We start from the raw sequence: 25380 nt of genomic DNA on the forward strand, positions 1-25380 counted from the left end.
GGCATGGATTAGGGTTTCAGCATCAGATGATCTAGGGTGGGGTTGAGACAGGCGACGTTATGGAGGTTGAAATATCTGGTACTAGTGATGGTGTGGATATGTGGTCAGAAACTCATCTTGGGGTTAAATCTGACACCATGATTGTGAAGAGTGTTGTTCAGCCTCAGACAGTTCCCAGGGAGAGGGATGGACTCAGTGGTTAGGGAACGGAATTTGTAGTGATGATTGAAGACAATGGCTTTGGTCTTCCCAATTTTTAATTGGAGGAAATTTCTGCTCCAGTACTGGGTGTTAGATAAGCAGTTTGATAATTTAGTAACAGTGGAGGAATGGAGAGGGATGGTGGTGAGGTAGAGCTGGGCATTGTCAGTGTACATGTGAAAACTAACACGGTGCTTTTGGATGATGTCACCTACTGGCAGCATGTAGGTGAGAAATAGGAGGGGTCAAGGATAGATCCTTGAGGGACACCAAGTTCAAGGGCTTTGGAGAGGAAAGGGAAATTGGAGATGGGGAGTAGGTTGCAACGACAGTGGAGTGAAGGGTTGTTTTAGGATGTATGGTGATGCTGCAGTTAAAGATGAGGACAATATCAAGAGGAGAGAAAACTGTTAACAATATCAGCTAACATGGGGAAGATAGATGGTCTAGTATATTGAGAATAGGGTGAATGGAGCAGAAAGTGAGTCTCAGAGACAAGATGAGCACTGAGAGGGAGATAGAAGAGAAACTGGAGAAAGATGTGAGTTTAGGGCCCGGACAAACAGGAACTTTAGAGACAGTTTGGCCCGGTGGGCTAGTGGAAGGGAGGGAAGCAGCAGAGACAGCTGATCAGAGGGTCTGAATCTTTGTGATAGAGAAGATCCATGAGCTTGTTGTTGGAGGTGAGGATGGAGGAGAGAGCACTTCAAAAGTAACAAAATTATGTTTGAGATATTAAAAAGATTCAACACACTGTGTTTAGTGCAAAACTGATTTATTTGACTTTTATCCATAACCTTAACCCCTAAAATTGGGCTGGAGTTTATTAACATCAGCAGAAACAGAATCCAATGAATATGGTTCAGTCCTGGATGTGGTTAGCAGCAAAATCCCATCACTGTGGAAACTTGTGAACTTGCTGGTGTTTCAGCAGGGTGGATGACCGAGTAAACCTCTTCCCACACTGAGAGCAGCTGAAAGACCTCACCCCTGTGTGGACTCACTCATGGACAGTGAGTTCAGATGATTGCATGAACCCAGTCCCATACTGAGAACACCTGAACGGTTTCTCATCAGTTTAAATGAACTTGTTGGTGTCTCAGCAGGTGGGATAACTGAGTGAATCCCTTCCCACACTTGGAGCAGGTGAACGGCCTCTCCCCTGTGTGGACTCGCTGGTGATTCAGCAGGTGGGATGTTTGAGTGAAGCCCTTCCCACATTCAGAGCAGGTGAATGATCTCTCCCCAGTGTGAACTCGCTGGTGTACGGTGAGTTCAGATGATCGCCTGAACCCAGTCCCACAGTGAGAGCACCTGAGCGGTCTCTCATCAGTGTGAACACGTTGATGGGACATCAGTTCCCCAGAACTTTTATAGCACTTCCCGCAGTCTGGGCATTTGAAAGGTCTCTCAGCAGTGTGAACTCGCTGGTGTGTAAGCAAGTGGGATGAATAAGCAAATCCCTTCCCACAGTCAGAGCACGTGAACTGTCTCTCCCCAGTGTGAATTCGCTGGTGAACAATGAGTTGCGATAATCGCCTGAACCCAGTCCCACAGTGACAGCATCTGAATGGTCTCTCGTCAGTGTGAACACGTTGATGATGCATCAGGTCCAGGGAACTTTTATAGCACTTCCCGCAGTCTGAGCATTTAAAAGGTCTCTTGTCAATATGAACTCGCTGGTGTCTCATCAGGTTGGATGAATTAGTGAATCCTTTCCCACACTCAGAGCAGGTGAGTGGTCTCTCCCTAGTGTGAACTCGCTGGTGTCTCAGCAGGTGGGATGACCAAGTGAATCCTTTCCCACACTTGGAGCATGTGAATTGTCTTTCCCCATTGTGTATTTGCTGGTGAGTCAGCAGGTCGGATGACTGAGCGAATCCCTTCCCACACTCGGAGCAGAGGAATGGTCTCTCCCCAGTATGAATTCGCTGGTGTGTCAGCAGGTTGGATGACTTAGTGAATCCCTTCCCACACTCGGAGCAGGTGAACGGCCTCTCCGCAGTATGAATTCGCTGATGAATTTCTAGCTCAGATGGGTAATTGAATCCCTTCCCACAGTCCCCACATTTCCATGGTTTCTCCCTGGAGTGAACAGTGCTTTTTGTTTCCATGTTCAAAGGCTGATAATATTCAGGTGAGAGTGAATCGAGTGACCCTGTGAGATCCAGATGAGATGTTTGGTTTCAGTTTTCTGACTGCAAATCCTCCCCTTCTAATACCCTGTGAAATTGATGTAAAACCGAAAAAAGGGAGTGAGAGAGAACCCACAAAAACACAAAGGCAGGTTGTGAAATTGAACTGAATGAATCTGGTAATTTGTAGGGCTGGCACTAGGAAAAAGTGACCATGAAAACTGCTGGATTGTCCTAAAAACGTGACTGGTTCACTAATGTCCTTCAGGGAAAGGAACCTGCTACCCAGTCTGGGCCTACACAAGACTCTGATCTCTATGGGAAGAGAGGAGGAAAAGGCAGAGAGCAAAGGAGAGGGATAGGAGGGGGATTTTATATATACATATACAGCTTGACCATAACTCTGACAGAATCTCCAAAGCCTTCAACCTACATACCACCTAGAAAGACCAGGGTAGCAGATGTATGTGAACACCTTCACCTCCAAATTCCCCTCCAAGTCACACACCGTCCTGACTTGTCTGACATCCAGTACTGGATGAGCAGAAATTTCCTTCATTTAAATATTGGGAAGACTGAAGCCCATTGTCTTCAGTCCCTGCTACAATGTCCACTCTCTCACCAACTCCATCGCTCTCCACAGCAACTGAACCAGATTGTTCACAAACACAGTGAAATATTTCACCCCAAGATGAACTTCCAACCACATATCCACATCATCACCAAAACCGCCTATTTCCACCTCAATAACATTGTCCAACTCCGCCCAGTCTCAGTTCACCAGCTTCTGAAACCATCATCCATTCCTTTGTTACCTCTAGACTTAACAACCCGAGCGCACTCCCGGCCGGCCTCCCACATTCAACCTCTCTGTAATCTTGAGGTCATCCAAAACTCTGCTGCTCGTGTGCTACTCACACCAAGGGCAGAGTTTTGCACTCACCGGGTGGGCTCGACAGAGGCGAGCGGGAGCGATTGGGAAGCTGACCGCTGCCCGCGATTGGGGCCCGAGCACAATTTCATGCTAGCAGGCCAGTTAAGGCACGCCCAGCATGAATCGTGTGCTGCAGCACTGCCTGTGTGGAGGAGGGCGAGCGCACGTGTGGAAAATCTCCCTGAGGCACAGAGCTGTCTGACTTCATCGCGCATCATTTTACACTCATTCCAGTTGGGCACACTCCCACCTGACGAGCGGAAAATTCTGCCTCAAGTCATCTTTTTATTCATTCATAGGATGTGGTCATCGCTGGCTGGGCCAGCATTCATTGCCCATCCCTAATTGCCCTCGAGAAGGTGGTGCTGAGCTGCCTTCTTGAACCACTGCAGTCCATGTGGTGTAGGTACAGCCACAGTGCTGTTCGGGAGGGAGATCCTAGATTTTGACCCACTGACAGTGAAAGAACAGTGATATGTTTCCAAGTCAGGACGGTAAGTGACTTGGATGGGAACTTCCAGTTGGTGTATCTGCTGCCCTTATCCTTCTAGATAGCAGGGGTCACGTGCTTGGAAGGTGCTCTCGAAGGAGGCTTGGTGAGTTGCTGCAGTGCATCTTGTAGATGGTACACACTGCTGCTACTGTGCGTCAGCGGTGGAGGGAGCGAATGATTAAGGTGGTGGATGCGGTGTCAATCAAACAGGCTGCTTTGTCCTGAATGGTGTCGAGCTTCTTGAGTGTTGTTGGAGCTGAACTCATCCAGGCAGGTGGAGAGTATTCCATCACACTCCTGACCTGTGTCTTGTAGATGGTGGGCAGGCTTTGGGGAGTCAGAAGATGAGTTGCTCCTCACAGGATTCCAAGCCTCTGACCTGTTCTTTTAACCACAGTATTTTTGTAGCTAGTCCAGTTCAGTTTCCGGTCAATGGTAACTGCGCCCCCTCCTCCCCCGGATGTTGACAGTTGGGGATTCAGCGATGGTAACGTTGAATGTCAAACGGAGATGGTTAAATTCTCCCTTATTGGAGATGGTCATTGCCTGGCACTTGTGTGGCACGAATGTTCACCCATCTTCCCTGTGCCCACTGACCTACAAAAGCTCCAGGTATGAAATATCAAAATTTTAAAATTCTCACCCTTATTTTCAAATCATTTTGCCCTCCCTATCCCTATAATCTCCTTCAGCCCAACCAACACCACCCCCCTCCATCCCCACACACAGATCTGCGCTTCTCTAATTCCAACATCCTGAACATTCCTGATTTTAATCGCTCCGTCTTTGGTTGCTACACCTTCTGCTTCCAAGGCCATAAGCTGTGGAATTTCCTCCCTCAACCTCTCCATCTCTCTGCCTCGCATTCCTCCTTTAAGATACTTCTTCAAACTTGCCACTTTGACCAAACTATTGGCCATCTACCCTCATATCTCCTTATGTGGGTCAGTGTCAAGTGTTATTTATAGCATTTCTGTGAAACACCTTGGAAATTTGGAAACTTGGAATGCACTATATAAATACAAATTGTTGTTGTTGATTTGGATATATATCACTTCCTGCATCATTGCTTGGTGAATAACCTGTAACTTCTTACCTAATAGCATTGTGGGAGCACCTTCACCACGGACTGCAGCAGTTCAAGAATGTCAAACATCATCTTCTCCACAGGTAACTGGGGATTGGTCATATCTGCTGCTGGTCTTGTGTTCGTGAAAGGGCAGGGGAGTGGGACCAGCTGATTTACTCTTGCAGAGAGACAGCACAGGCAGAACAGGTTGAATAGCCTCCGTCTGTATTGTAATCATTCAATGATTCTATGACTTGATGAAAAAGGACCCAGACTGGAGTCAAGGAATTAACATCTGCAATGAAAAGGCCACTGTCCTTTAAACTGGCTCTTAACTGGTCTGTCGGTGATTCTAGTCTCGGTTCTGTGAGCAACACCTGCAATAAAATGTCAGAAAGATATAATAATTCTCATTATATTGTTGGAATTTATTGTAAAATAGAGTATTAGTAGGATGTGTCTATATGTGGCTCTGTGTGTGTGTGTGTGTAGGATTTGATTGAATAAGAGGCAGCTAGTCTGGGTGCTTTGATGTGAGGAGGAGTTAGGTTTGAAATATTAATTAGGTAAACATGGAGAAGTTTAGAAACATAGGTGTCAAGGGAACATTTGCATTTTTAAATAAACCAGGCTAGATTGTTTTCAAAAGAGGGAGTGAAATATGTCACCTAGCCAGCTGAAGTTTAGAAAGAGTGTGTTTATTTTTCCCAAAGATGCTTAGTAAAACTTAGTGCTATGAGAGGTTTTTATTATCAGGGAGATAAAGTCCAATGACATAGTGAAACAATGGGTATTTGCATTCAAAGAGGGAAATATGTATAAAGGAGAGAAGACTGTTTGTAAGGGAAGGCATTTTTAAGAGCTTACAAGTGTGAAAAAGCATTTAGCATCTATGCCTCAAGTTGCTGTCTTCAAAGGACTGAAGTTAAGAAAATTCACTTTGAATTCGACTGGTTCAGGGTATTATGTTTCTTTGCCTTGGTCTTTTAAAATCTATGTGTCTTACTGTTGCCTTAACGAGTTTGGTTGATTAGGGGATTTAGAAGTTATCATAGTAGTAATTTGTAGATCTATGTATGTATTTAAAAATCATTTCTCTTATTAATAAATGTTAAATTTAGTTTTATAAAAACCTATAAGACTTGGTGGTCTTATTACTACTGAATTCAAGGCACACATCTCAAAATTTACACAAACTGCAAAACAAGTTGTGGCAGTTGTTTCAAGTTTCCCTTTGGGATTTGAACAACTCAGCATTTACCATCAACTGTGTCATAACAAATAATAGCAAAATGCCACAGCTCATGGAAATCTGAAATAAAAGGAGAAAATGCTGGAAATACTCAGCAGATCAGGTAGTGTCTGTGAAGAATGAAAGAGTTAACATTTCAGGGTGTGTTGAATGAATTATGGAGAATAAAAATGGTGCAGAATTTGACGGTCAACATAAGCTCAGAAGCAGAAGAGAAATGGCCTATAGTGCAGAAAAAACAATTCTTGACTATGAAAGGTACTGTGGGAAGATAAGCTGGGAAGCCAGCAGCACATGGTCGGGGGAATGGGCAGCGGTGGAAACCACATTTAGGCATGGTCAGCAGAAGTAACAATAAAATACTAAACATAGTTAAAATACACCCAATATTAGAGACAGAGGAAGTTAGACAGTAGCAGAGAGGTGATCAGGAGGGCAGAGGTGAAACAGAGCAATGGATGCACATGGATTCAGATCCACAATAAAGGAGCCACACCAGCCCCAGGGCCATGGAACCAGAGCACAGATAACAGAGCAGAGCAGTAAAAACTCTAAATTGTAGACGAATGCTCAAAAATACTCACCTCTGAAACAATTTCACACTTTTCAATTTTAAAATCTCCTGCTGGAGCCTGCAGCTAAGAGATATCAGAAGCACTGGAGTCAGAGAAAAATCTCCCAGTTGAGTAAATACCCAGGGAGCGGGGTGATGTCACTGAGCAATTGTCGGTGCGTGATGACATCACAAACAAGAACACAGAACATCTGGGTCTGTGCAAACCAGTGATCACCACACATTATGAAGGACGTGAGGGTCCTTGAGAAGGTGCAGAGAAGGTTTACGAGGATGGTTCCAGGGATGAGGAATTTTAGTTGCAATGTTAGGTTGGAGAAACTGGGGTTGAGAGAAGATTAGATGGAGGTGTACAAGTTTATGACAGGTTTAGAGAAAGTAGATAAAGAAAAGCTGTCCACATTCACTGATTATAAAAAGATTTCAGGACACAGATTAAGATTTTGGACAGGAGCTACAGGGTGGACGTGAGGAAGAACAGCCACATGCAGTGAGTAGTAATGATCTAGAACTCATTGCTTACACTGAAAAGACGATTATATCCAGGTTCTGATGAATTGAGTGCTGCTGTTAGATTTTGATGTGATATTTGGTTTGAGTTTCCTTTCTGGAAGTCCTCTTCTAATACACTGTAAAAGAAGTTTACAAGTCATCACGGACAGACCAGGATAGAACTTCAGAAGAGACAAACATTTCCCTTGGTTTGAGTTTGCTCTGTGTTAATCCTCACCTTCCAACCCCCTGTAAAAGGAGTTTCCAAAATCCATCCCTGACAGCCCAGGATAGAAATTCACAGCATCCTCTCCTCCTGCTACCTGTCCTAGGATGAGCGCACATGCACCCTGCTGCAGATTGCCCCTCATTGTCATCAGCAGTCCCTCGGTTTGAGGATGGCGTCTATTCAGGGTCGTGAGTTTCTGCCGTGGGTCTTCATGTGACTGAACAGACTCGCAGATCATTGGACACATGGGGCAGGACATCCCATGATATAGTGGGATCAGGAGAGCAGGATTTGCTTCCTTTTCTTTGCTGCTCTGCCTCATTAATAAGACATTGGGACTCAAAGCGTGATGCAGCTTGATGGACAAGTTGTCCCCATTCTGAACTATTGGCCACAGGCTCACCCCGGTCATTGAAAACATTGCCCAGGGCGGCCGTTAACCCGCGCCAAGCCCTGGAATCTGCGGCCACGCTCGGTCTAAACGGGGACCGTTAAGTTCTTTTTCGGGGTTTGCGGATTACACATCTTTACGAAGCTTCTCCGCCCACCCGCCGGGTCCACCGGTCCCTCCAAATGCGGACTCGAGAGAAAAAGTCTCTCCATCGCCAGTACTCTTACTGCGCATGGTTCAGTCATTGTCCCGCCCCTCACTCACTCCGATTGGTTGGAGGAGCAGACGCACCAGGGCGGTCCTCCAGTCCCGCCCTCTCTTCCTATTGGTCCGGAGCTGCCGTCAATCACCCGTGCATTGTGACGGTTTCCAAAGCTGAGAGCGGCCACAGACTCAGCCTGACTTGCTGATTCTTGGCAGCATTTTCTGTTTGGGAATTAGAGCTAGAGATGGATGGTCAGTTCCCCTCTGTCCGGGGGGGATTCACACTCATTTCCCCAGTGCAGTGATTATCACGTTTACTTTACATGAGAAAGTGTCCGGTTCAATCCCGGCTGGAAACTTTGTGTTTAAAGTTGTTATTGATGATGAATAAACAGTGAGTTTAGTTTCATGTTGAACATAGTGGAAGTTACTGTTGTCTCAATCTTTCAAATTTATTTCTCTTATTTATTTAAACACTAATGTTAAGTGATTTAGATCTGATCCACCGTGATCCAAGAACAAGATACCGCAGATGCTGAAAATTCTACCTCAAACTTAAGAAATAGAAGCAGCATTAAGCCATCTGGCCCATCGAGGCCGCTCTGCTATTCATTTAGATCATTGCTGATCATCTTGCTCAACACCACTTTCTCACCCTCTCCCCATATCCCCTGATGACATTAATATCCAGAAATCTATCGATTTCTGTCTTGAACATGCTCAATGATTGAGCTTCCACAGCCCTCTGGGGTAGAGAATCCCAAAGATTCCCCACCCTCTGAGTGAAAAAAAATCCTCCTCATCTCATCCTTAAATGGCCTGTCCCTTATTCTGAGACCGTGTTCCATGGTTCTAGACTCGCCAGCCAGATGAAACATCCTATCTACATCGATCCTGTATGAGTTTTGTAAGTTTCAATGAGATCACTTCTCATTTTTCGAAACTCTAGAGAAGAAAGACCTAGTTTCCTCAATCCCTCCTCATAAATCAATCCCGCCATCCCAGGGATTAGTCTGGTGAGCTTCTGTTGCACTCCCTCTATGGAAAGTATATCGTTCCTTAGATAAGGAGAACAAAACTGTACACAATACTCCAGGTGTGGTCTCACCAAGGCTGTTACAAGTCATCAAATCCCATTGCAATGAAGGTCAACATACCATTTGCCTTCTTAATTGTTGCTCCACCTGTATGATAGCTTTTAGTGACTCATCAACAAGGACACGCAGGTTCCTTCGGACATCAACACTTCCCAATCTCTCAGCATTTAAGAAATAATCTGTCTTTCTGTTTTTTTCCACCAAAGTAGATAACTTCATACTTATTCACATTATATTCCATCAGCCATGTTCTTGCCCATTCACTTAACCTGTCCAAATCTGCTTGAAGCCTCCTTGCATCCTCCTCACAACTTACATTCACACCTAGCTGTGTGTCATCAGCAAATTTGGAAACATTATATTTGGTCCTACATCCAAATCATTTATATAGATTGTGAACAATTGTGGCCCCAACACTGATCCTTCAGGTACCCCACTTGTAACAGCCTGCCACACTGAACATGACATGTTTTTAATTGAATGAATTTAATTTATCTTTTAATCAGGAAAATGCACAAACAAGGTGCACACAAATTTCAAATCCACCATCTCGCTGCTCAGCAATCATATTAATTTAGTCTGTCCTAGTGTCACCATGCTGAAATCCAGTCATTCTCCAACATTGTTCTTCATGGCATAATTGCTGAACTAAGAGTGAAAATGGACCTCTACTTCATTATAATTGTAACAGACAAATTTGTAGATGCTCCATAATGTCACAGAGTGGCTCATTGGATTTGTTCATTTAAACTGGTCTTATTTTCTGCTAATGCGAAAAATGGCTGAATAGGGGATGTTGAATCACAGCTGGAAACCACAGTCCTCTCTCCTACTGATCCTTCCAACAAACAGGCATTTGTGAGTTGTGAGCAAACGGTGAGTTGGATACTCAGATTAGCTCGGTCTCCATATTATATAATGGATCTAGGAACACTGAAGAAAGCGTAAGAAAGATCTACTGGAATGATGCCGAAAATGAAAAGTTGTATCAATCACAAAAACTGAGCATGTTAAATAGGTTTTCTCTAGAAAAGAAAGTGAGGAATGCCTGATCGAGGAATTTAAGATTATACAGGGATTTGACAGGGTTGACAAGTGGAAGATGTTTTCACTTGCATATAGATGAGAATAAATAGAAGTTAATCATGAATAAATGTAATGTCCAACTTCTTTAACCAGAGATAAGAGCATAAAATGCCAGAAATACTCAGAATATCTGACACATCAATGGATTGAGAAACAAAGGTAAATTTTCAGGTCTGTGCACTGACACAGTGCAGTTTTGAGAAAAGGTCATAGACCTGAAATGTAAACTTTGTTTCTCTATTCATATACACAATCAGGTCTGCTGATAATCCCCGCATTTTCTGTTTTTGTTTCAGATTTACAGCACCTGCTTTTCTCTATCTGGAACTCCCTCCCTAACAGCACTGTGGGTGTACCTACATGACGTGGACTGCAACGGTTCAATAAGGCAGCTCACCACCACCTCAAAGGTAATTAAGAGTGGGCAATAAATGCTGTCCTAGCCAGCGACGCCCACATCCAGCGAATGAATAATAAAAAAAATGGCTGAGAATGTAGAACTCATTTCTGCAATGGTTTGAGATTCCACCGTGAAAAAAATCATTCAACAGGTGAAAGTGGAAGTGGATTCACTCGATCATCACATTTGCTGACATTGCAGCATAGTCACACCTGAGGGAGATCATTCAGACACTTTGTGTGTTCAAAGGGATTCACTTAGTCTGCCCAGCTGTTAATACCCTTACTTTAAATGTTCAAAACATTTCATCCACCATCGAAACATTCTTACTGACAAGATTAAGTTGAAATGTTCTTTGTATGGGGGGAGAAAAATCATTTGTTCACCCCAGCTGCTGAGACTCCAGCAAGTTCAAATCCAATTGTACGGGATTGTTCTGCTGTCAATGGCATCCAGGATGGAACTGTGGGAGAGCCCGTGCATTTTGCCGTATTTATGCAGGCTTTAATAATTTTATCCCATGGCTCCAATCGTAATCGGAGCAAAAAACATAATATTTTCTTCAAAAATTAAACCACTCAATGGCGGAGTGCTTACCCAGCATGCACAGCGGAGCTGAATGTGCCCTATCTTCACTACAGGAGCGCCTTGCGCAGTCGCAGCACCGGGCTATGGTTCGAGCATGCGCCTTAGTGGCTCTAACTAGAGCATGCGTAGTATTAGCTGTACTAAGAGCTGAGAAATGGCGAGTGAACGGAGCCGGTGGGCGGGGAGGTTTCATAAATACCAGATGGAGGTTTAAACTCCAGCAGATTATCATATTAAAAACTGAAATTGTTTCAGAGGTGAGTACTTTTGACCATTCACCTGCAATTTAGAGCTTTTCGTGCTATGCTCAGTGATTGAACAATGAGTGTATTTTAAATGCGTTCAGTATTTCATTGTTATGTCTGCTGACTGTGTCTCAATGAGGTTCCCACCGCTGCCTATCCCCTGACCATGTGCTGCTGGCTTTCCAGCTTCATCTTCCCACAGCATCTTTCACAATCAGGAATTGTTTTTCCTGCACTATAGTCCATTTCTCTTCTGCTTGAGCTTATATTGACCGTCAGATTCTGCATCATTTTTATACCCCGTAATTCATTCTGTACACCCTGAAAAATTAACACTGTTTCTCGCTCCACAGATGCTGCCAAACCTGCTGAGTTTTTCAAACGCTTCCTGTTTTATTTCAGATCTCCAGCCTCTACAGTATTTTGCTTTCATTGAAGTCAGGATGGTGTGTGACTTGGAGGGGAACTTGGAGGTGATGGTGTTCACATACACCTGCTACACTTGTCCATCTAGGTGGTGGAAGTTGAGGGCTTGGAAGATCCTGTCAAAGTTCTGGTTGAGTTGTAGGTATTTGAAATCCCTCACCTTCTCCCCCCCCCCCCCCCCCCCTCCACCTCTCCCATCTCTCTCTCTCTGCTCCAATAGAGGTCAGAGTCCTGTGTAGACCCGGATCAGGTGGTCAGTTCCTTCCCTGAAGGACATTAGTGAACCAGTCAGGTTTTTACGACAATCCAGCAGCTTTCACAGTCATGTTTTCCTAGTGCCAGCCCCTCAAATTACCAGATTCATTCAGTTCAATTTCACAACCTGCCTTTGTGTTTTCACTCCCTTTATTCTGTTTTAAATCAATTTCACAGGGTATTAGAAGGTGATGATTTGCAAACATCAAACTAAACATCACATCAGGATCTGACAGTCGCCCAATTTATCGTACCCTGAATATCATTGGATTTTGAACGTGGAAGGAGAAAGCAGCTTTCACAGTGGGGAGACACCGTACGCGTGTTCTGTCTGTGGACGGGGTTTCAGCTAATCATCTGGCCTGTCAGAACATAAATGCAGTCACAACAGGGAGAAACCATGGAAGTGTGGGGAGGATGGTAAAAGATTCAGTTACTCATTCAAGATGGAATTTCATCGGGGCACTCACACTGGGGAGAGGCCATTTACCTGCTCCAACTGTGGGAAGGGATTCACTTCCTTGTCACACCTTCTCACACACCTGCGAATTCACACTGGGGAGAGGCCGTTCACCTGCTCCAAGTGTGGGAAGGGATTTGCTTGTTCATCCAACCTGTTAAGACACCAGCGAGTTCACACTGACGAGAGACCTTTTAAATGCCTGAACTGCGGGAAGTGCTATAAAAGTTCCCAGGAACTGGTGTCCCATCAACATGTTCACACTGACGACAGACCATTCAGCTGCTCTCACTGTGCAACTAGGTTCAAGCAATCATCTGACCTCACTAAACACCAGCGAGTTCACACTGGGGAGAGGCCGTTCACCTGCACCAGGTGTGGGAAGGGATTTGTTCACTCCTCCAACCTGCGAAGACACCAGCGAGTTCACACAGGAGAGAGACCTTTTAAATGCTCGGATTGCGGGAAGTGCTATAAAAGTTCTGGGGAACTGATGTCCCATCAACGTGTCCACACTGACGAGAGACCGTTCAGGTGTTCTCACTGTGGGACTGGGTTCAGGCAATCATCTACCCTGCTGAGACACCAGCGAGTTCACACGGGGGAGAGGCCGTTCACCTGCTCCAGATGTGGGAAGGGATTTTCTCACTCCTCCAACCTGCTGATACACCAGCGAGTTCACACTGGGGAGAGACCTTTTAAATGCCCAGACTGCGGGAAGTGCTATAAAAGTTCTGGGGAGCTGATGTCCCATCAACGTGTTCACACTGATGAGAGACCGTTTAGGTGCTCTCACTGCGGGACTGGGTTCAGGCGATCAGCTGACCTCACTGTACACAAGTGCACGCACACTGGGGAGAGGCCGTTCACCTGCTTTGAGTGTGGGAAGGGATTCACTACCTCATCCCACCTCCTAACACACCAGCGAATTCACACTGGGGAGAGGCCATTCACCTGCTCCGACTGTGGGAAGAGATTCACTCAGACATCCCACCTGCTGACACACCAGCGAGTTCACACTGGGGAGAGGCCATTTATCTGCTCCGAGTGTGGGAAAGGATTCACTACCTTATCAGAATTGCTGACACACCGGCGCACTCACACTGGGGAGAGGCCATTTACCTGCTCCGAGTGCAGGAAGGGATTTACTTGTTTATCCCACATGCTGACACACCAGCGAATTCACACTGGGGAGAGGCCATTCATCTGCTCCAAGTGTGGGAAAGGATTTGCTCACTCATCCAACCTGCTGAGACATCAGCGAGTTCACACTGATTAAATGCCCAGACTGTGGGAAGTGCTATAAAAGATCGGAGGAACTGATGTCCCATCAACATGTTCACACTGACTAGAGACCGTTCAGGAGCTCTCACTATGGGACTGGGTTCAGGAGATCATCAGATCTCATTACACACCAGCGAGTTCACACTGGGGAGAGATCGTTCACCTGTTCCGCATGTGGGAAGATATTCTCTCAGTCACCCCAACTACTGAGACACCAGTGTGTTCACACTGGGGAGCCTGTTCCGTGTGTGGGAAGAAATTCGGTCATTTATTCACTCGGCTGAACCACCAGGAAGTTTAGAAGTAACGACGGTGATTAAATTTTGCTGTTAATTGCATCCAGGACTGAATCATGTTCATTGGGTCTGTTTCTGCTGATGTAAATAAACTCCGGCCCAGTTACAGGTGTTAATATTCTGGACAAAAGTCAAATAGATCAGCTTTGCATTAAACATAGCGTGTTGACTCTTTTTAGTTTCTCTAACACAGTTGAGTTCTTTTGAAAGGCTCTTGCTCTCCCCTATCTTCTCCATCCTCAGCTCCAGCAAAAAAGTATGAGGAGCTCATGGAGCTTCTTTGTACTAAGATTGAGACAATCTGATCTGCTGCTTCCCTCTCTTCCATGAACCCATCGGGCCAAACTGCCTTTGAAGCTGCCCCTTCTCCAAGCCCTGAACCATAATCTTTCTCCACCTTTTCCCTATCTACCCTAATGCCCTCTCAGAGCTCATCTTGTCCATGAGACCCACCCCTTCCCTCAATCCTATTCCCACTAAACTGCTGAACACCCCACTTGCCCATGTTCACTGATATTTTTCACAGTTCCCTTTTCTCGGATATGGGGAACAAAAGAACATAAAAAACAGGAGCAGGAGGAGGCCATTCGGTCCATTGAGCCTACCCTGTCATTCAATAAGATCTGATCTGATTGTGGCCTTAATTCCACTTTCTCACCGACCTACATAATAACCCTTGACTCCCTTGAAGATCAAAAATCTCTCTAACTCAGCCTTGAATCTATTCAATGACCCGGTCCCCACTGCTCTCTGTGGGAGAGAAGTCCGAAACTAACGACCCTCTGAGAGGAGAAATTCCTCATATCCTCCTTATATCTTCCTCTCATCAACAGGCAAATGCTGTTCACATGAACACACCTGTGATTGGACAAAAGCCACATGATTGTGTAGTGAAATGTACGTGGACAGTTCTGATTGGTAGCCTCAGGGGAGTGAGTTAGGGGGGTTTCCAGCATATGAACAGCCCTCTCAAGGGGTTTGATGCAGTGGAGAAAAGAACAAAGAGAAGACGATGAAGAAATAATAAAGAAGCAAGAAAGCTGGAAACTCCACAAGAAAACCAGAAGCTATGGGGAAAGAAGTGCGCTCTGCTGTCCAGATACAACACGGGAAGTATAGAGTTCACATTGTTCTGTAAATCACTGTCTGAACTTTACCTTTAGTCTAGGAGTTTGTCCTGCCTTTCTCTTAATAAAGCTGCTCAATAACTGAACTCTATTGTCACGTCCGATCCTGTTGTAAGTAAGGAGTTCAATCCCTACGACCTGTGAGTTCACACCAGGGAGGTGCTGTTCATCTGCTCCATATGTTAGGAAAGGATTCACTTGTGTGTCCAGCCTCACTGCCCATCAAGTTGTTCACTCTGATAAGAGACCTTTTAATTGTTCTCACTGTCTGAAGAGTTTTAAAAGCTCTAAAGATCTGATGAAATACTGACTCACTCGTACCGGAGAGAAACCATTCACCTGTACTGAGTGTGGGAAGAGAGTCACTCAGTCAGTTGACACACCAACCATCCTGCCAATGGAAACAATTTCTCCCTATGTAAACAAAAATTCCTAAAAATAAATATTACCACACTTCTATTAAATCACTCCTTAACCTTCCCTGCTGTAAAGAGAACAATCCCAGCTTCTCCAGTCTCTCCACAACTGAAACCCCTCATACCTGATACTCTTCTGGTCAATTTTCTCTGCACCCTCTCCAAGGCCTTGACATCTTTCCCAAAGTGTGGTGCTCAGAATTAAGCACAAGATTTCAGATGAGGATTAATTGTGATTTATAAAGATTCAGTATAATTGTCTTGCTTTTCCACTCCATACCTCCATTAGGAAACCAAGGGCTCCATGAGATTTTTATAAACAATTTGATCAACCTGTCCTGATGGATTCAAAGGTTTGTGTCTATACACTCCCAGGTCACTCTGTTCCTGCACTCTGTTTAAAACTGTACCATTTAGTCTATTCTGCCTCTCCTCATTCTTCCTTCCAAAATGCATCATTGACTGTGAAACGCGTTGTAATGTTCTGAGGATTTGGAAGGTGCTAAATGGACACAAGAATTTTCTTTCCCTTTGATGGATGATTTAAAATTGTAGATTTTGCTTCAATGAATATTAATCCAATTTAATCTACGTTAACTATTTTACTGCAGAAACAATTTCACCTGGAAGTCAGCAAATCTTACTTTGCACAAACTGCCTGTCATGAAACAGTAACATGGTGAATTTATACAACACGATTAATGTAATAAAACATCCCGAGGTGCTTCAGAGCAGTTTCAGGAAGAAAATGTTGAAACCGAGTCACAGGGCAATATTTGAGTCGATGGCTGAAACCTTGATTGGAGAGGCAGATTTTAACAAGCATCTTTCATCAGGACAGAGAGGTGGAGGGGTTCAGGGAGGGAATTTCAAAGTTTCACGCCTGGACATGGCCAAGAATGGTGGAGTGATTAAAATCAGGGATACTAAAGAGGCCAGAATGGGAGAAGTGCAGATATATCAGTGGGTGTGTGACTGGAGATGACAGACACAGGGAGGGACAAGGCCAGGGAAGGGTTTATAAACAGAATGTAAATTTCAAAGTCTTGGTATTGCTTGACCAGGAGTCAATGTAGTGAGCATAGGGGTGATGGACGAACGGGACTTGGTGTGAGAAAGCACACGGGCAGCAGAGTTTAGGGTGATCTCACATTTCCACGTGGGGGTGGGATGAATGTGAGAGGCTGGTCAGGAATGTATTGGAATCGTCAAGTCTAAAGGTAACATGGGCATGGATGAGGGTTTCAGCAGCAGATGAGCTGGGGCAGAGTAGAGACAGGCGACGTTATGGAGATTGAAATATCTGGTATTAGTGATGATGTGGATATGTGGTCAGAAACTCATCTTGGGGTCAAATCTGACAAGATTGTGAAGAGTGTGGTTCAGCCTCAGACAGTTCCCAGGGAGAGGGATGGACTCGGTAGTTAGGGAACGGAATTTGTAGTGGTGACCGAAGACAATGGCTTTGGTCTTCCCAATTTTTAATTGGAGGAAATTTCTGCTCAGTGAGGTAGAGCTGGGCGTTGTCAGTGTACATGTGAAAACTAACACGGTGCTTTTGGATGATGTCACCTAGTGGCAGCTTGTAGATGAGAAATAGGAGGGGCCAAGGATAGATCCTTGGGGGGACACCAAGTTTGGAGAGGAAAGGGAGGTTGGAGATGGGGCAGCAATTTGCAAGGACAGTGGGGCCAAGGGTGGTTTTTTTTTCAGGAAGGGTGAGAATGGTGTATTTAAAGGTGAGAGGGACAAAACCATAAGAGAGAGAGAGAGAACTGTTAACGATATCAGCAACATGGGGAAGATGGATGGTCAGCAGTTTAGTGGAAATGGCATCATGGACAAGATGAAGTCTGACAGGGATTGACAGGCAATAGAAGAGAAACTGGGGAAAGATGTGAGTTCAGGGCTCAGACAAAAGGGAACTTTAGACACAGTTTGGTCCGGTGGGTTAGTGAAAGGGAGGGAAGCAGCAGAGGCAGCTGATCAGATTGTCTCAATCTTAGTGACAAAGAAGCTCCATGAGCTCCTCACACTTGTTGTTGGTGAGGATGGAGGAGACAGGGGAGAGGGAGACCACTTCAAAAGGAACTAACTTATGTCAGGGATATCAACAAGATTCAACAGACTGTGTGTTTAACAAAAAGCTGATTTATTTTACTTTTATCCAGAATAATAACACATGTAATTGGGCTGGAATTTGCAAACATCAGCATAAAAAGACCCCAATGAACATGGTTGCATCCTGGATGTGATTAACAGCAAAATCCAACTACTGCAGTCACTTGTGAACTAGCTGGTGACTCAGCAAGTTGGATTTCTGAGTGAATCTCTTCTCACACTTGGAGCAGGTGAATGGCCTCTCCCCAGTGTGAATACGCTCATGTACAGTGAGTTGAGATGATCGTTTGAACCCAGTCCCACAGTGAGAGCACCTGAACGGTCTCTCATCAGTGTGGATACGTTGATGGCACATCAGATCGCTGGAACTTTTAAAGCACTTTCCACAGTCTGTGCATTTAAAAGGTTTCTCCTCAGTGTGAACACGTTGATGGGACATCAAATTGCTGGAACTTTTGCAGCACTTCCCGCAGTCTGGGCATTTAAAAGGTCTCTCATTAGTGTGAACTTGCTGGTGAGTCATGAGGTGGGATGACCGAGTAAATCCCTTCCCACACTCAATGCAGGTGAACGGTCTCTCCCCAGTGTGAATTCGCTGGTGTTCAGTGAGCTGAGATGGCCACCTGAACCCAGTCCCACAGTGAGAGCACCTGAACGGTCTCTCGTCAGTGTGAACACGTTGATGAAACATCAGTTCCCTGGAACCTTTATAGCACTTATCACAGTCTGGGCATTTAAAAGGTCTCTCCTCACTGTGAACACGTTGATGGAACATCAGTTCCTTTAAACTTTTATAGCACTTCCTGCATTCTGGACATTTAAAAGATCTCTCCTCAGTGTGAACTCGCTGGTGTGTCTGCAGGGTGGATAACTGACTGAATCCCTTCCCACACTCGGAGCAGGTGAACGGTCTCTCCCCAGTGTGAACTCGCTGGTGTCTCAGCAGGTTGAAAGACTGAGTGAATCCCATCCCACATTTGGAGCAGGTGAAGGGCCTCTCCCCAGTGTGAACTCGCTGATGTGTCAGCAGGGTGGATAACTGAGTGAATCTCTTCCCACATACAGAGCAGACTAATGGTCTCTCCCTGCTGTGGCTGCGTTGGTGAATTTCCAGTTCAGACGGGTAGTTGATTCTTTCCTCACAGTCTCCACATTTCCCTGGTTCTTCCCCACTGGAACTGCACTTGTGTCTCGACAGGCCAGATGATTGACTGAAGCCTCGTCCACACACAGAACACGTGTACGGTTTCTCCCCACTGTGAACGGTGCTTTTTCCTTCCATGTTCAAAATCCAATGACATTCAGGTTTCAATAAATTAGTCAACTCTGTCAGATACTGATTTGTTGTTTCATTTTGCAAATGCTCCCCTTCTGATACCCTGTGAAACTGATTTAAAACAGACAAAAGTGAGTGAGAGAGAACCCACAAAAACACAAAGACAGGTTGTGAAACTGAGCTGAATAAATCTGGTAATTTGTGAGGCCGGCACTAGGAATAAGTGACCGTGAAAACTGCCGGATTGTCCTAAAAACCCAACTGGTTCACTAATGTCCTTCAGGGAAGGGAACCTGCCTCCTAGTCTGGGCCTACACAAGACTCTGGCCTCTATATGCAGAGACAGAGAGAGAGATACAAAAAGATAAAAACCCTCAACCTCCACCATCTAGAAGGACCAGGGTAGCAGGTGTGTGTGAACACCATCACCTCTGAATTGCCCTGCAACTCACAGACCATCCTAATTGTCTGAAAACCGTGCTGGATGAGGAGAAATTTCCTTTAATTAAATATTGGGAATTTAAAAGCCATAGTCTTCAGTCTCCACAACAAATTTCACATCCTAGCCACCGACTCCATCTGTCTCCCTGGCAACTGTCTGGGGTTGAACCAGAGTATTCACAACCTCAGTAACATGCTTCATCCCAAACTGAGCATCCGACCACATATCCACATCATCACCAAGACCGTCCATTTCCACCTCAGTAATATCGCCCCACTGCACCCGAGTCTCAGCTCATCTGCTTCTGAAACTCTTGTCCATTCCTTTCTTACCTCTAGACTTAACTATCCTAACACACTCCTGACCAACCTCCGACATACAAGCTCTCTGTAATCTTGAGGTCATCCAAAACTCTGCTACCCGTGTGCTTGCCCACACCAAGTCTTGTTCACCCATCGCCCCTGTGCTCGCTGACCTAAGAGGTTCCAATTTAAGAAGCACCAAAATTTAAAAATTCTCCTCCTCGTTTTCAAATCCCTCCATGCCTCTTCTCTTCCCTATCCCTGTAATCTCCTCCAGCTACAACCCTCTGAGATCTTCGCGCTCATCTAATTCCTGCCTCTTGAACATTCCTGATTTTAACTGCTCTGCCATTGGTGGCCGTTCTTTCAGTTGCCTAAACTCCAGGCTCTGGAATTTCCTCCTTAAACCTCTCCATCTCTCTACCTCACTTTCCTCCTTCATGATACACCTTAAAACCCAGCTCTTTGGCCAAGCTTTTGGTCTCTCTCTCTCTCTCTCTTCTGGTTTTGCCCCTGCCCTAATATCTCCTCATGTGGCTCAGTGTCAAATGTTGCTTTGTAATATTTCTGTGAAATGCCTTAGAACATTTTATTGATTTGGACATATATCACTGTTCCTTCATCATCACTGGGTGAATAACCTGTAACTCCTTATCTAACATCATTGTGGGAGCACCTTCACCACACGGACTGCAGCGGTTCAAGAAGGTCAAACATCATCTTCTCCACAGGTAACTGGGGATGGGTGATATCTGCTGCTGGTCTTGTTAGTGACCCCCAAATCCCAAGGATATTGTAAAAATATGTATAAGTAAAATAGATAAAAAACATCTGCAAGAACACCTAATCCTTAAACGATCCCTTTTTACATTGTACAGACAGTGTCCGTTTAACAACCTGATCTCCCCTAGAATCTGCCTTCCCTGACATTGGAAATTGCCAAGCCTGACTGGGTTCCACCATCTCGGGGTTAAACCCAGCAGCTTCTCCTCCATCTCCCCTCCAGCTCAAACTGATGCAACAAAGGCCTTCAAAAGAAATTGGACAAAGACCCTGGAGAGATAAAAAAAATCCTGCTGGGCTATGAGGAAAGGGCAGGGGAGTGGGACTCGCTGATTTTCTCTTGCAGAGAGCCAGCATGGGCAGGATGGGCTAAGTGGCCTCCGACTGTATTGTAATCATTCTATGACTGCATGGAAACGGTGCTACACAGGACAGGGATCAACCTCTGCAACCATCCGACATAAACCAACTCTCAATTGGTTCATCTCTGTTTCTAGACTCAATTCTGTGAGAAACGCCTGCAATAAAACAAAAGCAAAATACTGCAGCTGCTGGAAATCTGAAATAAAAAGAGAAAATGCTGGAAATACTCAGCATGTCAGGCAGTAACTGCAAAAAGAGAAAGAGAGTTGACGTTTCAGGATGTGCAGGATGAACTACGAAGAGTAAAAATGGTGCAATAAAAACGGTCGATATAAGCACAGAAGCAGAAGAGAAATGGACTATAGTGCAGGAAAATCAATTCCTGACTATGGAAGATAAAGCTGGTAAATCAGCAGTGAGTAGGCCACGGGATGGACAGCAGTGGAAACCTCATTTAGACGGTTTGTGGAAATAACAGTAAAATACCAAACATGGTTAAATACACCTATGATTAGAGGCAGAGGAAGTTAAACAATGGCAGAGAGGTGATCAGGGAGGGCAGAGATGAAACAGAACAATGGATGGACATGAATTCAGATCCACAGTAATGGATCCACACCAGCCCCAGAGCCATAGAACCAGAGCACAGCATGAAGAGCTCTAAATTGTAGATGGATGCTCAATAACACTCACCCCTGAAATAATTTCACTGTTTTTAAATTTAAAATCTCCTGCTGGAGTCTGCAACTGTAAAGTTACCAGAAGTGCTGGAGTCAGAGAAAGGTCTCACAGTCTTCATATCTTCTAACTCCCTGTAAAAGGAGATTACAAAAGTCATAAGTGCCAGTTGAGGTTAGAAATTCAGAAGAGACAAACATTTCTCTTGATTTGAGTTTGCTGTGTGTAAATCCTCCACTTCTAACCACCTGTAAAAGGAGTTTCCAAAACCCAGTATAGAATTCACAACATTCTCTCCCCCTGCCTGCTGATCCAAGATAACTTGAGCAGGGACATAGTTGCATTGAAGCAGTTCAGAGAAGGTTCACTGAGCTGATTCTTGGAATGAGGATGTTTGTATCATGAGGAAAGGTTGAGCAGATTGGGCCCATACACATTGGAGTTCAAAAGAATGAGAGGTGATCTTATTGAAACATGTAAGATTCTGAAAATGCAGGAAAAACTCAGCTCTGAAGTAGGGTCAAACAGACTCGAAACGTTAACTCTGTTTCTCTCTCCATAGATGCTGTCAGACCTGCTGAGATTTTCCAGCATTTTCTGTCTTTATTTCAGATTTCCAACATCAGCAGTATTTTGCTTTTAATTATGTAAGATTCTGAGGTAGCTTAACAGGGTAGATGCCGAGAGGATGGTTCCCCTCATAGAGGAATCTAGAACTAGGAGGCTCAGATAAAAAATAAAGTGACTCTCATTTGGCTCTGAGAGAAAGAGAAATTTCTTCTCTCTGAGGGTCATTAGTCTTTGGAATTCCCTTTTCCAGTGAGCAGTGGAGGCTGAGACATTGAATAAATTCAAGGCTGAGTTCAACAGATTTTTGATCCATAGGGGAGTCAAAGGTTTGGGAGGGGTTGGTTGCAGGAAAGTGAAGGCCACAATCAGATCAGGCATGATCCATTAAGTGGGGAACCAAAATTGATGGGCCAAATGGCCTGCTCCTAATTCTGATGTTCTTGTTTTTATGTTCTCCAGAAGGTCACACATGCGCCCTACAGCACATTGTCCATCTGTTAACCTGGACCTGTCTCCAGCTCCTGTGTGTGGAGTGGAAGTAAAACCAATGAGTCACCGATTTTCTCTCCTGGTCACTGGAACCCTGAAGTCACGCCCACTCCGTTACATCACCAAGATGGTCACACAAAAGAATTCTGAGGGACAGAATATATTTGCACTTGGAGAGACATGGATTAATCAGGGATAGTCAGCATAGATTTATTAAAAAAAGGTCGTGTTTGACAAATTTGATCGAATTTTTTGAGGAGGTAACCAGGAATGTTGATGAGGGTAATGCATTTTATGTGGTCTGCAAGGGCTTTAGCAAGGCTATTGATAAGGTCCCTCATGGCAGACTGGTAAAGAAAGTAAGAGCCCATGGGATCCAAGGCAATGTGGCATGTTGGATCCAAAATTGGCTGAGAGGCAGGAAGCAGAGGGTGATAGTAGAGGGATGTTTCTGTGTCTGTTTCCAGTGGGGTTCCGCAGGGCTTGGTGTTAGGGCTCTTGCCGTTTATTGTGTTCATAAATGATTTGGACTTAAATGTAAGGGATCAAGAAATTCGCGGATGACACGAAAATTGGTAGGGTGGAAAATAGTGAGGAGGATAGCTGTAAACTGCAGGAGGATATCAATGGACTGCTTAGGTGGGCGGAGCGGTGGCAAATGGAATTCAGCCCGGAAAAGTGTGAGGTAAGGCACTTGGGGAGGGCTAACAAGGCAAGGAATTATACTATGAATGGTATGACATAGAAAGTACGGAAGATCTTAGGGACCTTGGTGTGCATATCCATAGATCCCTGAAGGTATCAGGATAAGTAGGTAAGGTGGCTAAGAATGCATATGGGATACTTGCCTTTACTAGCCAAGGAATAGAATACAAGAGCAGGGAGGTTACGCTGGAACTGGTTAGGATACAACTGGAGTACTGTGGACAGTTCTGGTCACCACATTATAGGAAGGATGTGATTGCACTGGAGTGGGTGGAGAGATTTACCAGGATGCTGCCTGGGCTGAAGGGTCTGAGTTATGAGGAAAGATTGGATAGGCTGGGGTTGTTTTCCTTGGAGCAGCAAAAGTTGAGAGGGGACCTGAAAGAGGTGTATAAGATTATGAGGGGCATAGATAAAGTGGTTAGGAAGGCATTTTTTTCATTAGTAGAGGAGTCAATAACCAGGGGGGCATAGATTTAAGGTAAGAGATAGAAGGCTAAGAGGGGAGTTGAGGAGAAATGTTTTTACCCAGAGGATGGTGGGAATCTTGAACTTAGTGCCTGAAAGGATGATTGAGTTAGAAACTCTCGTAACATTTAAGTATTTAGATATTCACTTGCGTCGCCATAGCCTCCAGAGCTGGAAAATTGGATGAATGACGTCAGATCCTTGTTGACCATCACAGACGCGATGGGCCGAATGTATTGTAAACGTCGATGAGTCTGAAGTCGCGCATGCGCATTGCTGCCTCTGAAACAAGATGGCAGCCGCTAACCTGGGCCTGTTGCCCGGAAACAAAGCCTCCGAGCTGTAAACGCGGGACCTACAATGTCTTATTCGGGGCTTGAGGCCTCCACTGGGTTTTTATGAAGCTTCCCCTCCCTACCCACTCTCACCTTTGGGCTCCATTCCTCCCTCCGCCCCGCCCGCTCTCACCCATTTCCAAAACCCCCGCACTCGCACGGCCGCTCCGAAACAGGTGGCACTGCGCATGCTCATGGTAGTTCAGCACCACCGCGCCTGCGCACTGAGTTCCTGTAGTGTTAATTGAGCACATTCACAGCCGCAGGGAATGTTGGGTATCAGCAGCGCCATTGAAATATCCAATACTCGAAAATAATTTTGTTCCGCAATTAAGATTTCTAAAAGTGATTTAAACTGCTGCTCTCTGGTGGGAGCTTTTAAAACTTTTCCCACTGGTTTCCCTCCCTCTCCTCCCCTGAAGGTGCTGACTCTAGCTGGGTTCAATGCCACAGTCACTGGTTTCTCGCTCTTCCTCTCTTTATCCTGACACTGAATGTTCGCTGTTTTGCAGATGACACAGCACAGATGGCTTTTTGGAATATCTATCCAATTAATTCCATATCCCTGCTGACACTGTCAGAACATTGTCTGTCTGCTGTAGAAATGGAAGAGGTGAATAGAAAAGGTTTTCTGGCTGGGTATCTCTCAGACTCGCTGACCCCTGTGGAAAGATCAATTGACCAGTGTACTGAGCAGATATTAAGGGTTCACTGAAATAAAAACGAAAGTGTGGAAAAACTCAACAGGTCTGGCAACACCATTGGAGGGAGTAACAGAGTTAATGTTTCAAGTCCAATATGACTCTTCTTCAGAACAGAACTGGACAATCTTTTGTTCTTTATTCTGATTTTAAAACTGACTGTGCTTTGTTTATTATAACCATTACCATTCTCTTTGCCTTTCGTTCAATCACACCATTGTTATTTAATTTCTCCCAACTTCCTCGTCCTCTCTTTTGTTCTACTTGACCCTCCCCACACACTTTCAATGCCAAAAAACCCATCCTATTTCTCCCTCTCTTCAGTTCTGAAGAAGATAATTTTGCACTCGAAACATTAGCTCCGTTTCTTTTTCCACAATAATACCTTTATTTCAGATCTCCAGCATCCGCAGCATATTGCTTTTATTTAAGGGTTCAGTGGTTAGTTAAGCATAGAGTACCTGGTAGAGTTTAATTCAATAATTCTACGTGC

At 44.8% G+C, this 25380-nt stretch overlaps 3 protein-coding genes across 10 annotated transcripts in view; 1 reads left to right on the forward strand and 2 right to left on the reverse strand.

Moving 5' to 3' along the window:
- Positions 1-25380, forward strand: part of LOC144697719 (uncharacterized) — a 72900-nt gene that overhangs the window by 7902 nt on the left and 39618 nt on the right. Inside the window, exons 3-4 of the mRNA XM_078569728.1 lie at positions 13093-13786; positions 13884-14061. Coding sequence (XP_078425854.1) covers positions 13093-13786; positions 13884-14061 — 872 coding nt within the window. The remainder of the gene's footprint in view (positions 1-13092; positions 13787-13883; positions 14062-25380) is intronic.
- On the reverse strand, positions 960-24338 carry LOC144698101 (uncharacterized). Of its 8 annotated transcripts, none has more exons than XM_078570023.1 (4): positions 24280-24338; positions 21635-21753; positions 7182-7287; positions 960-2424 (listed from the first exon to the last, which is right to left on the reverse strand). In XM_078570023.1, the coding sequence occupies exon 4, from the start codon at positions 2313-2315 to the stop codon at positions 1275-1277; it is 1041 nt and encodes a 346-aa protein (XP_078426149.1). In that variant the 5' UTR covers positions 2316-2424; positions 7182-7287; positions 21635-21753; positions 24280-24338; the 3' UTR covers positions 960-1274. The 8 variants fall into 8 exon arrangements, 5 of the variants coding, with proteins under 5 accessions (XP_078426149.1, XP_078426151.1, XP_078426150.1 ...); XM_078570025.1 differs by lacking the exon at positions 24280-24338 and adding an exon at positions 23912-24041; XM_078570024.1 differs by lacking the exon at positions 7182-7287.
- LOC144698098 (uncharacterized) lies at positions 17800-20122 on the reverse strand. The gene has a single exon (XM_078570019.1). The coding sequence runs from the start codon at positions 19055-19057 to the stop codon at positions 17936-17938; it is 1122 nt and encodes a 373-aa protein (XP_078426145.1). The 5' UTR covers positions 19058-20122; the 3' UTR covers positions 17800-17935.

The sequence above is a fragment of the Cetorhinus maximus genome, chromosome 23, assembly GCF_964194155.1.
Source record: "Cetorhinus maximus chromosome 23, sCetMax3.hap1.1, whole genome shotgun sequence".
NCBI lineage: Eukaryota > Metazoa > Chordata > Chondrichthyes > Lamniformes > Cetorhinidae > Cetorhinus > Cetorhinus maximus.

Coding starts and splice junctions, on each gene's coding strand:
- LOC144698101 (XM_078570024.1), bottom strand. CDS start 2,315: ATGGAAACAAAAAGCACTGTTCACTCCAGGGAGAAACCATGGAAATGT.
- LOC144698098 (XM_078570019.1), bottom strand. CDS start 19,057: ATGGAAGGAAAAAGCACCGTTCACAGTGGGGAGAAACCGTACACGTGT.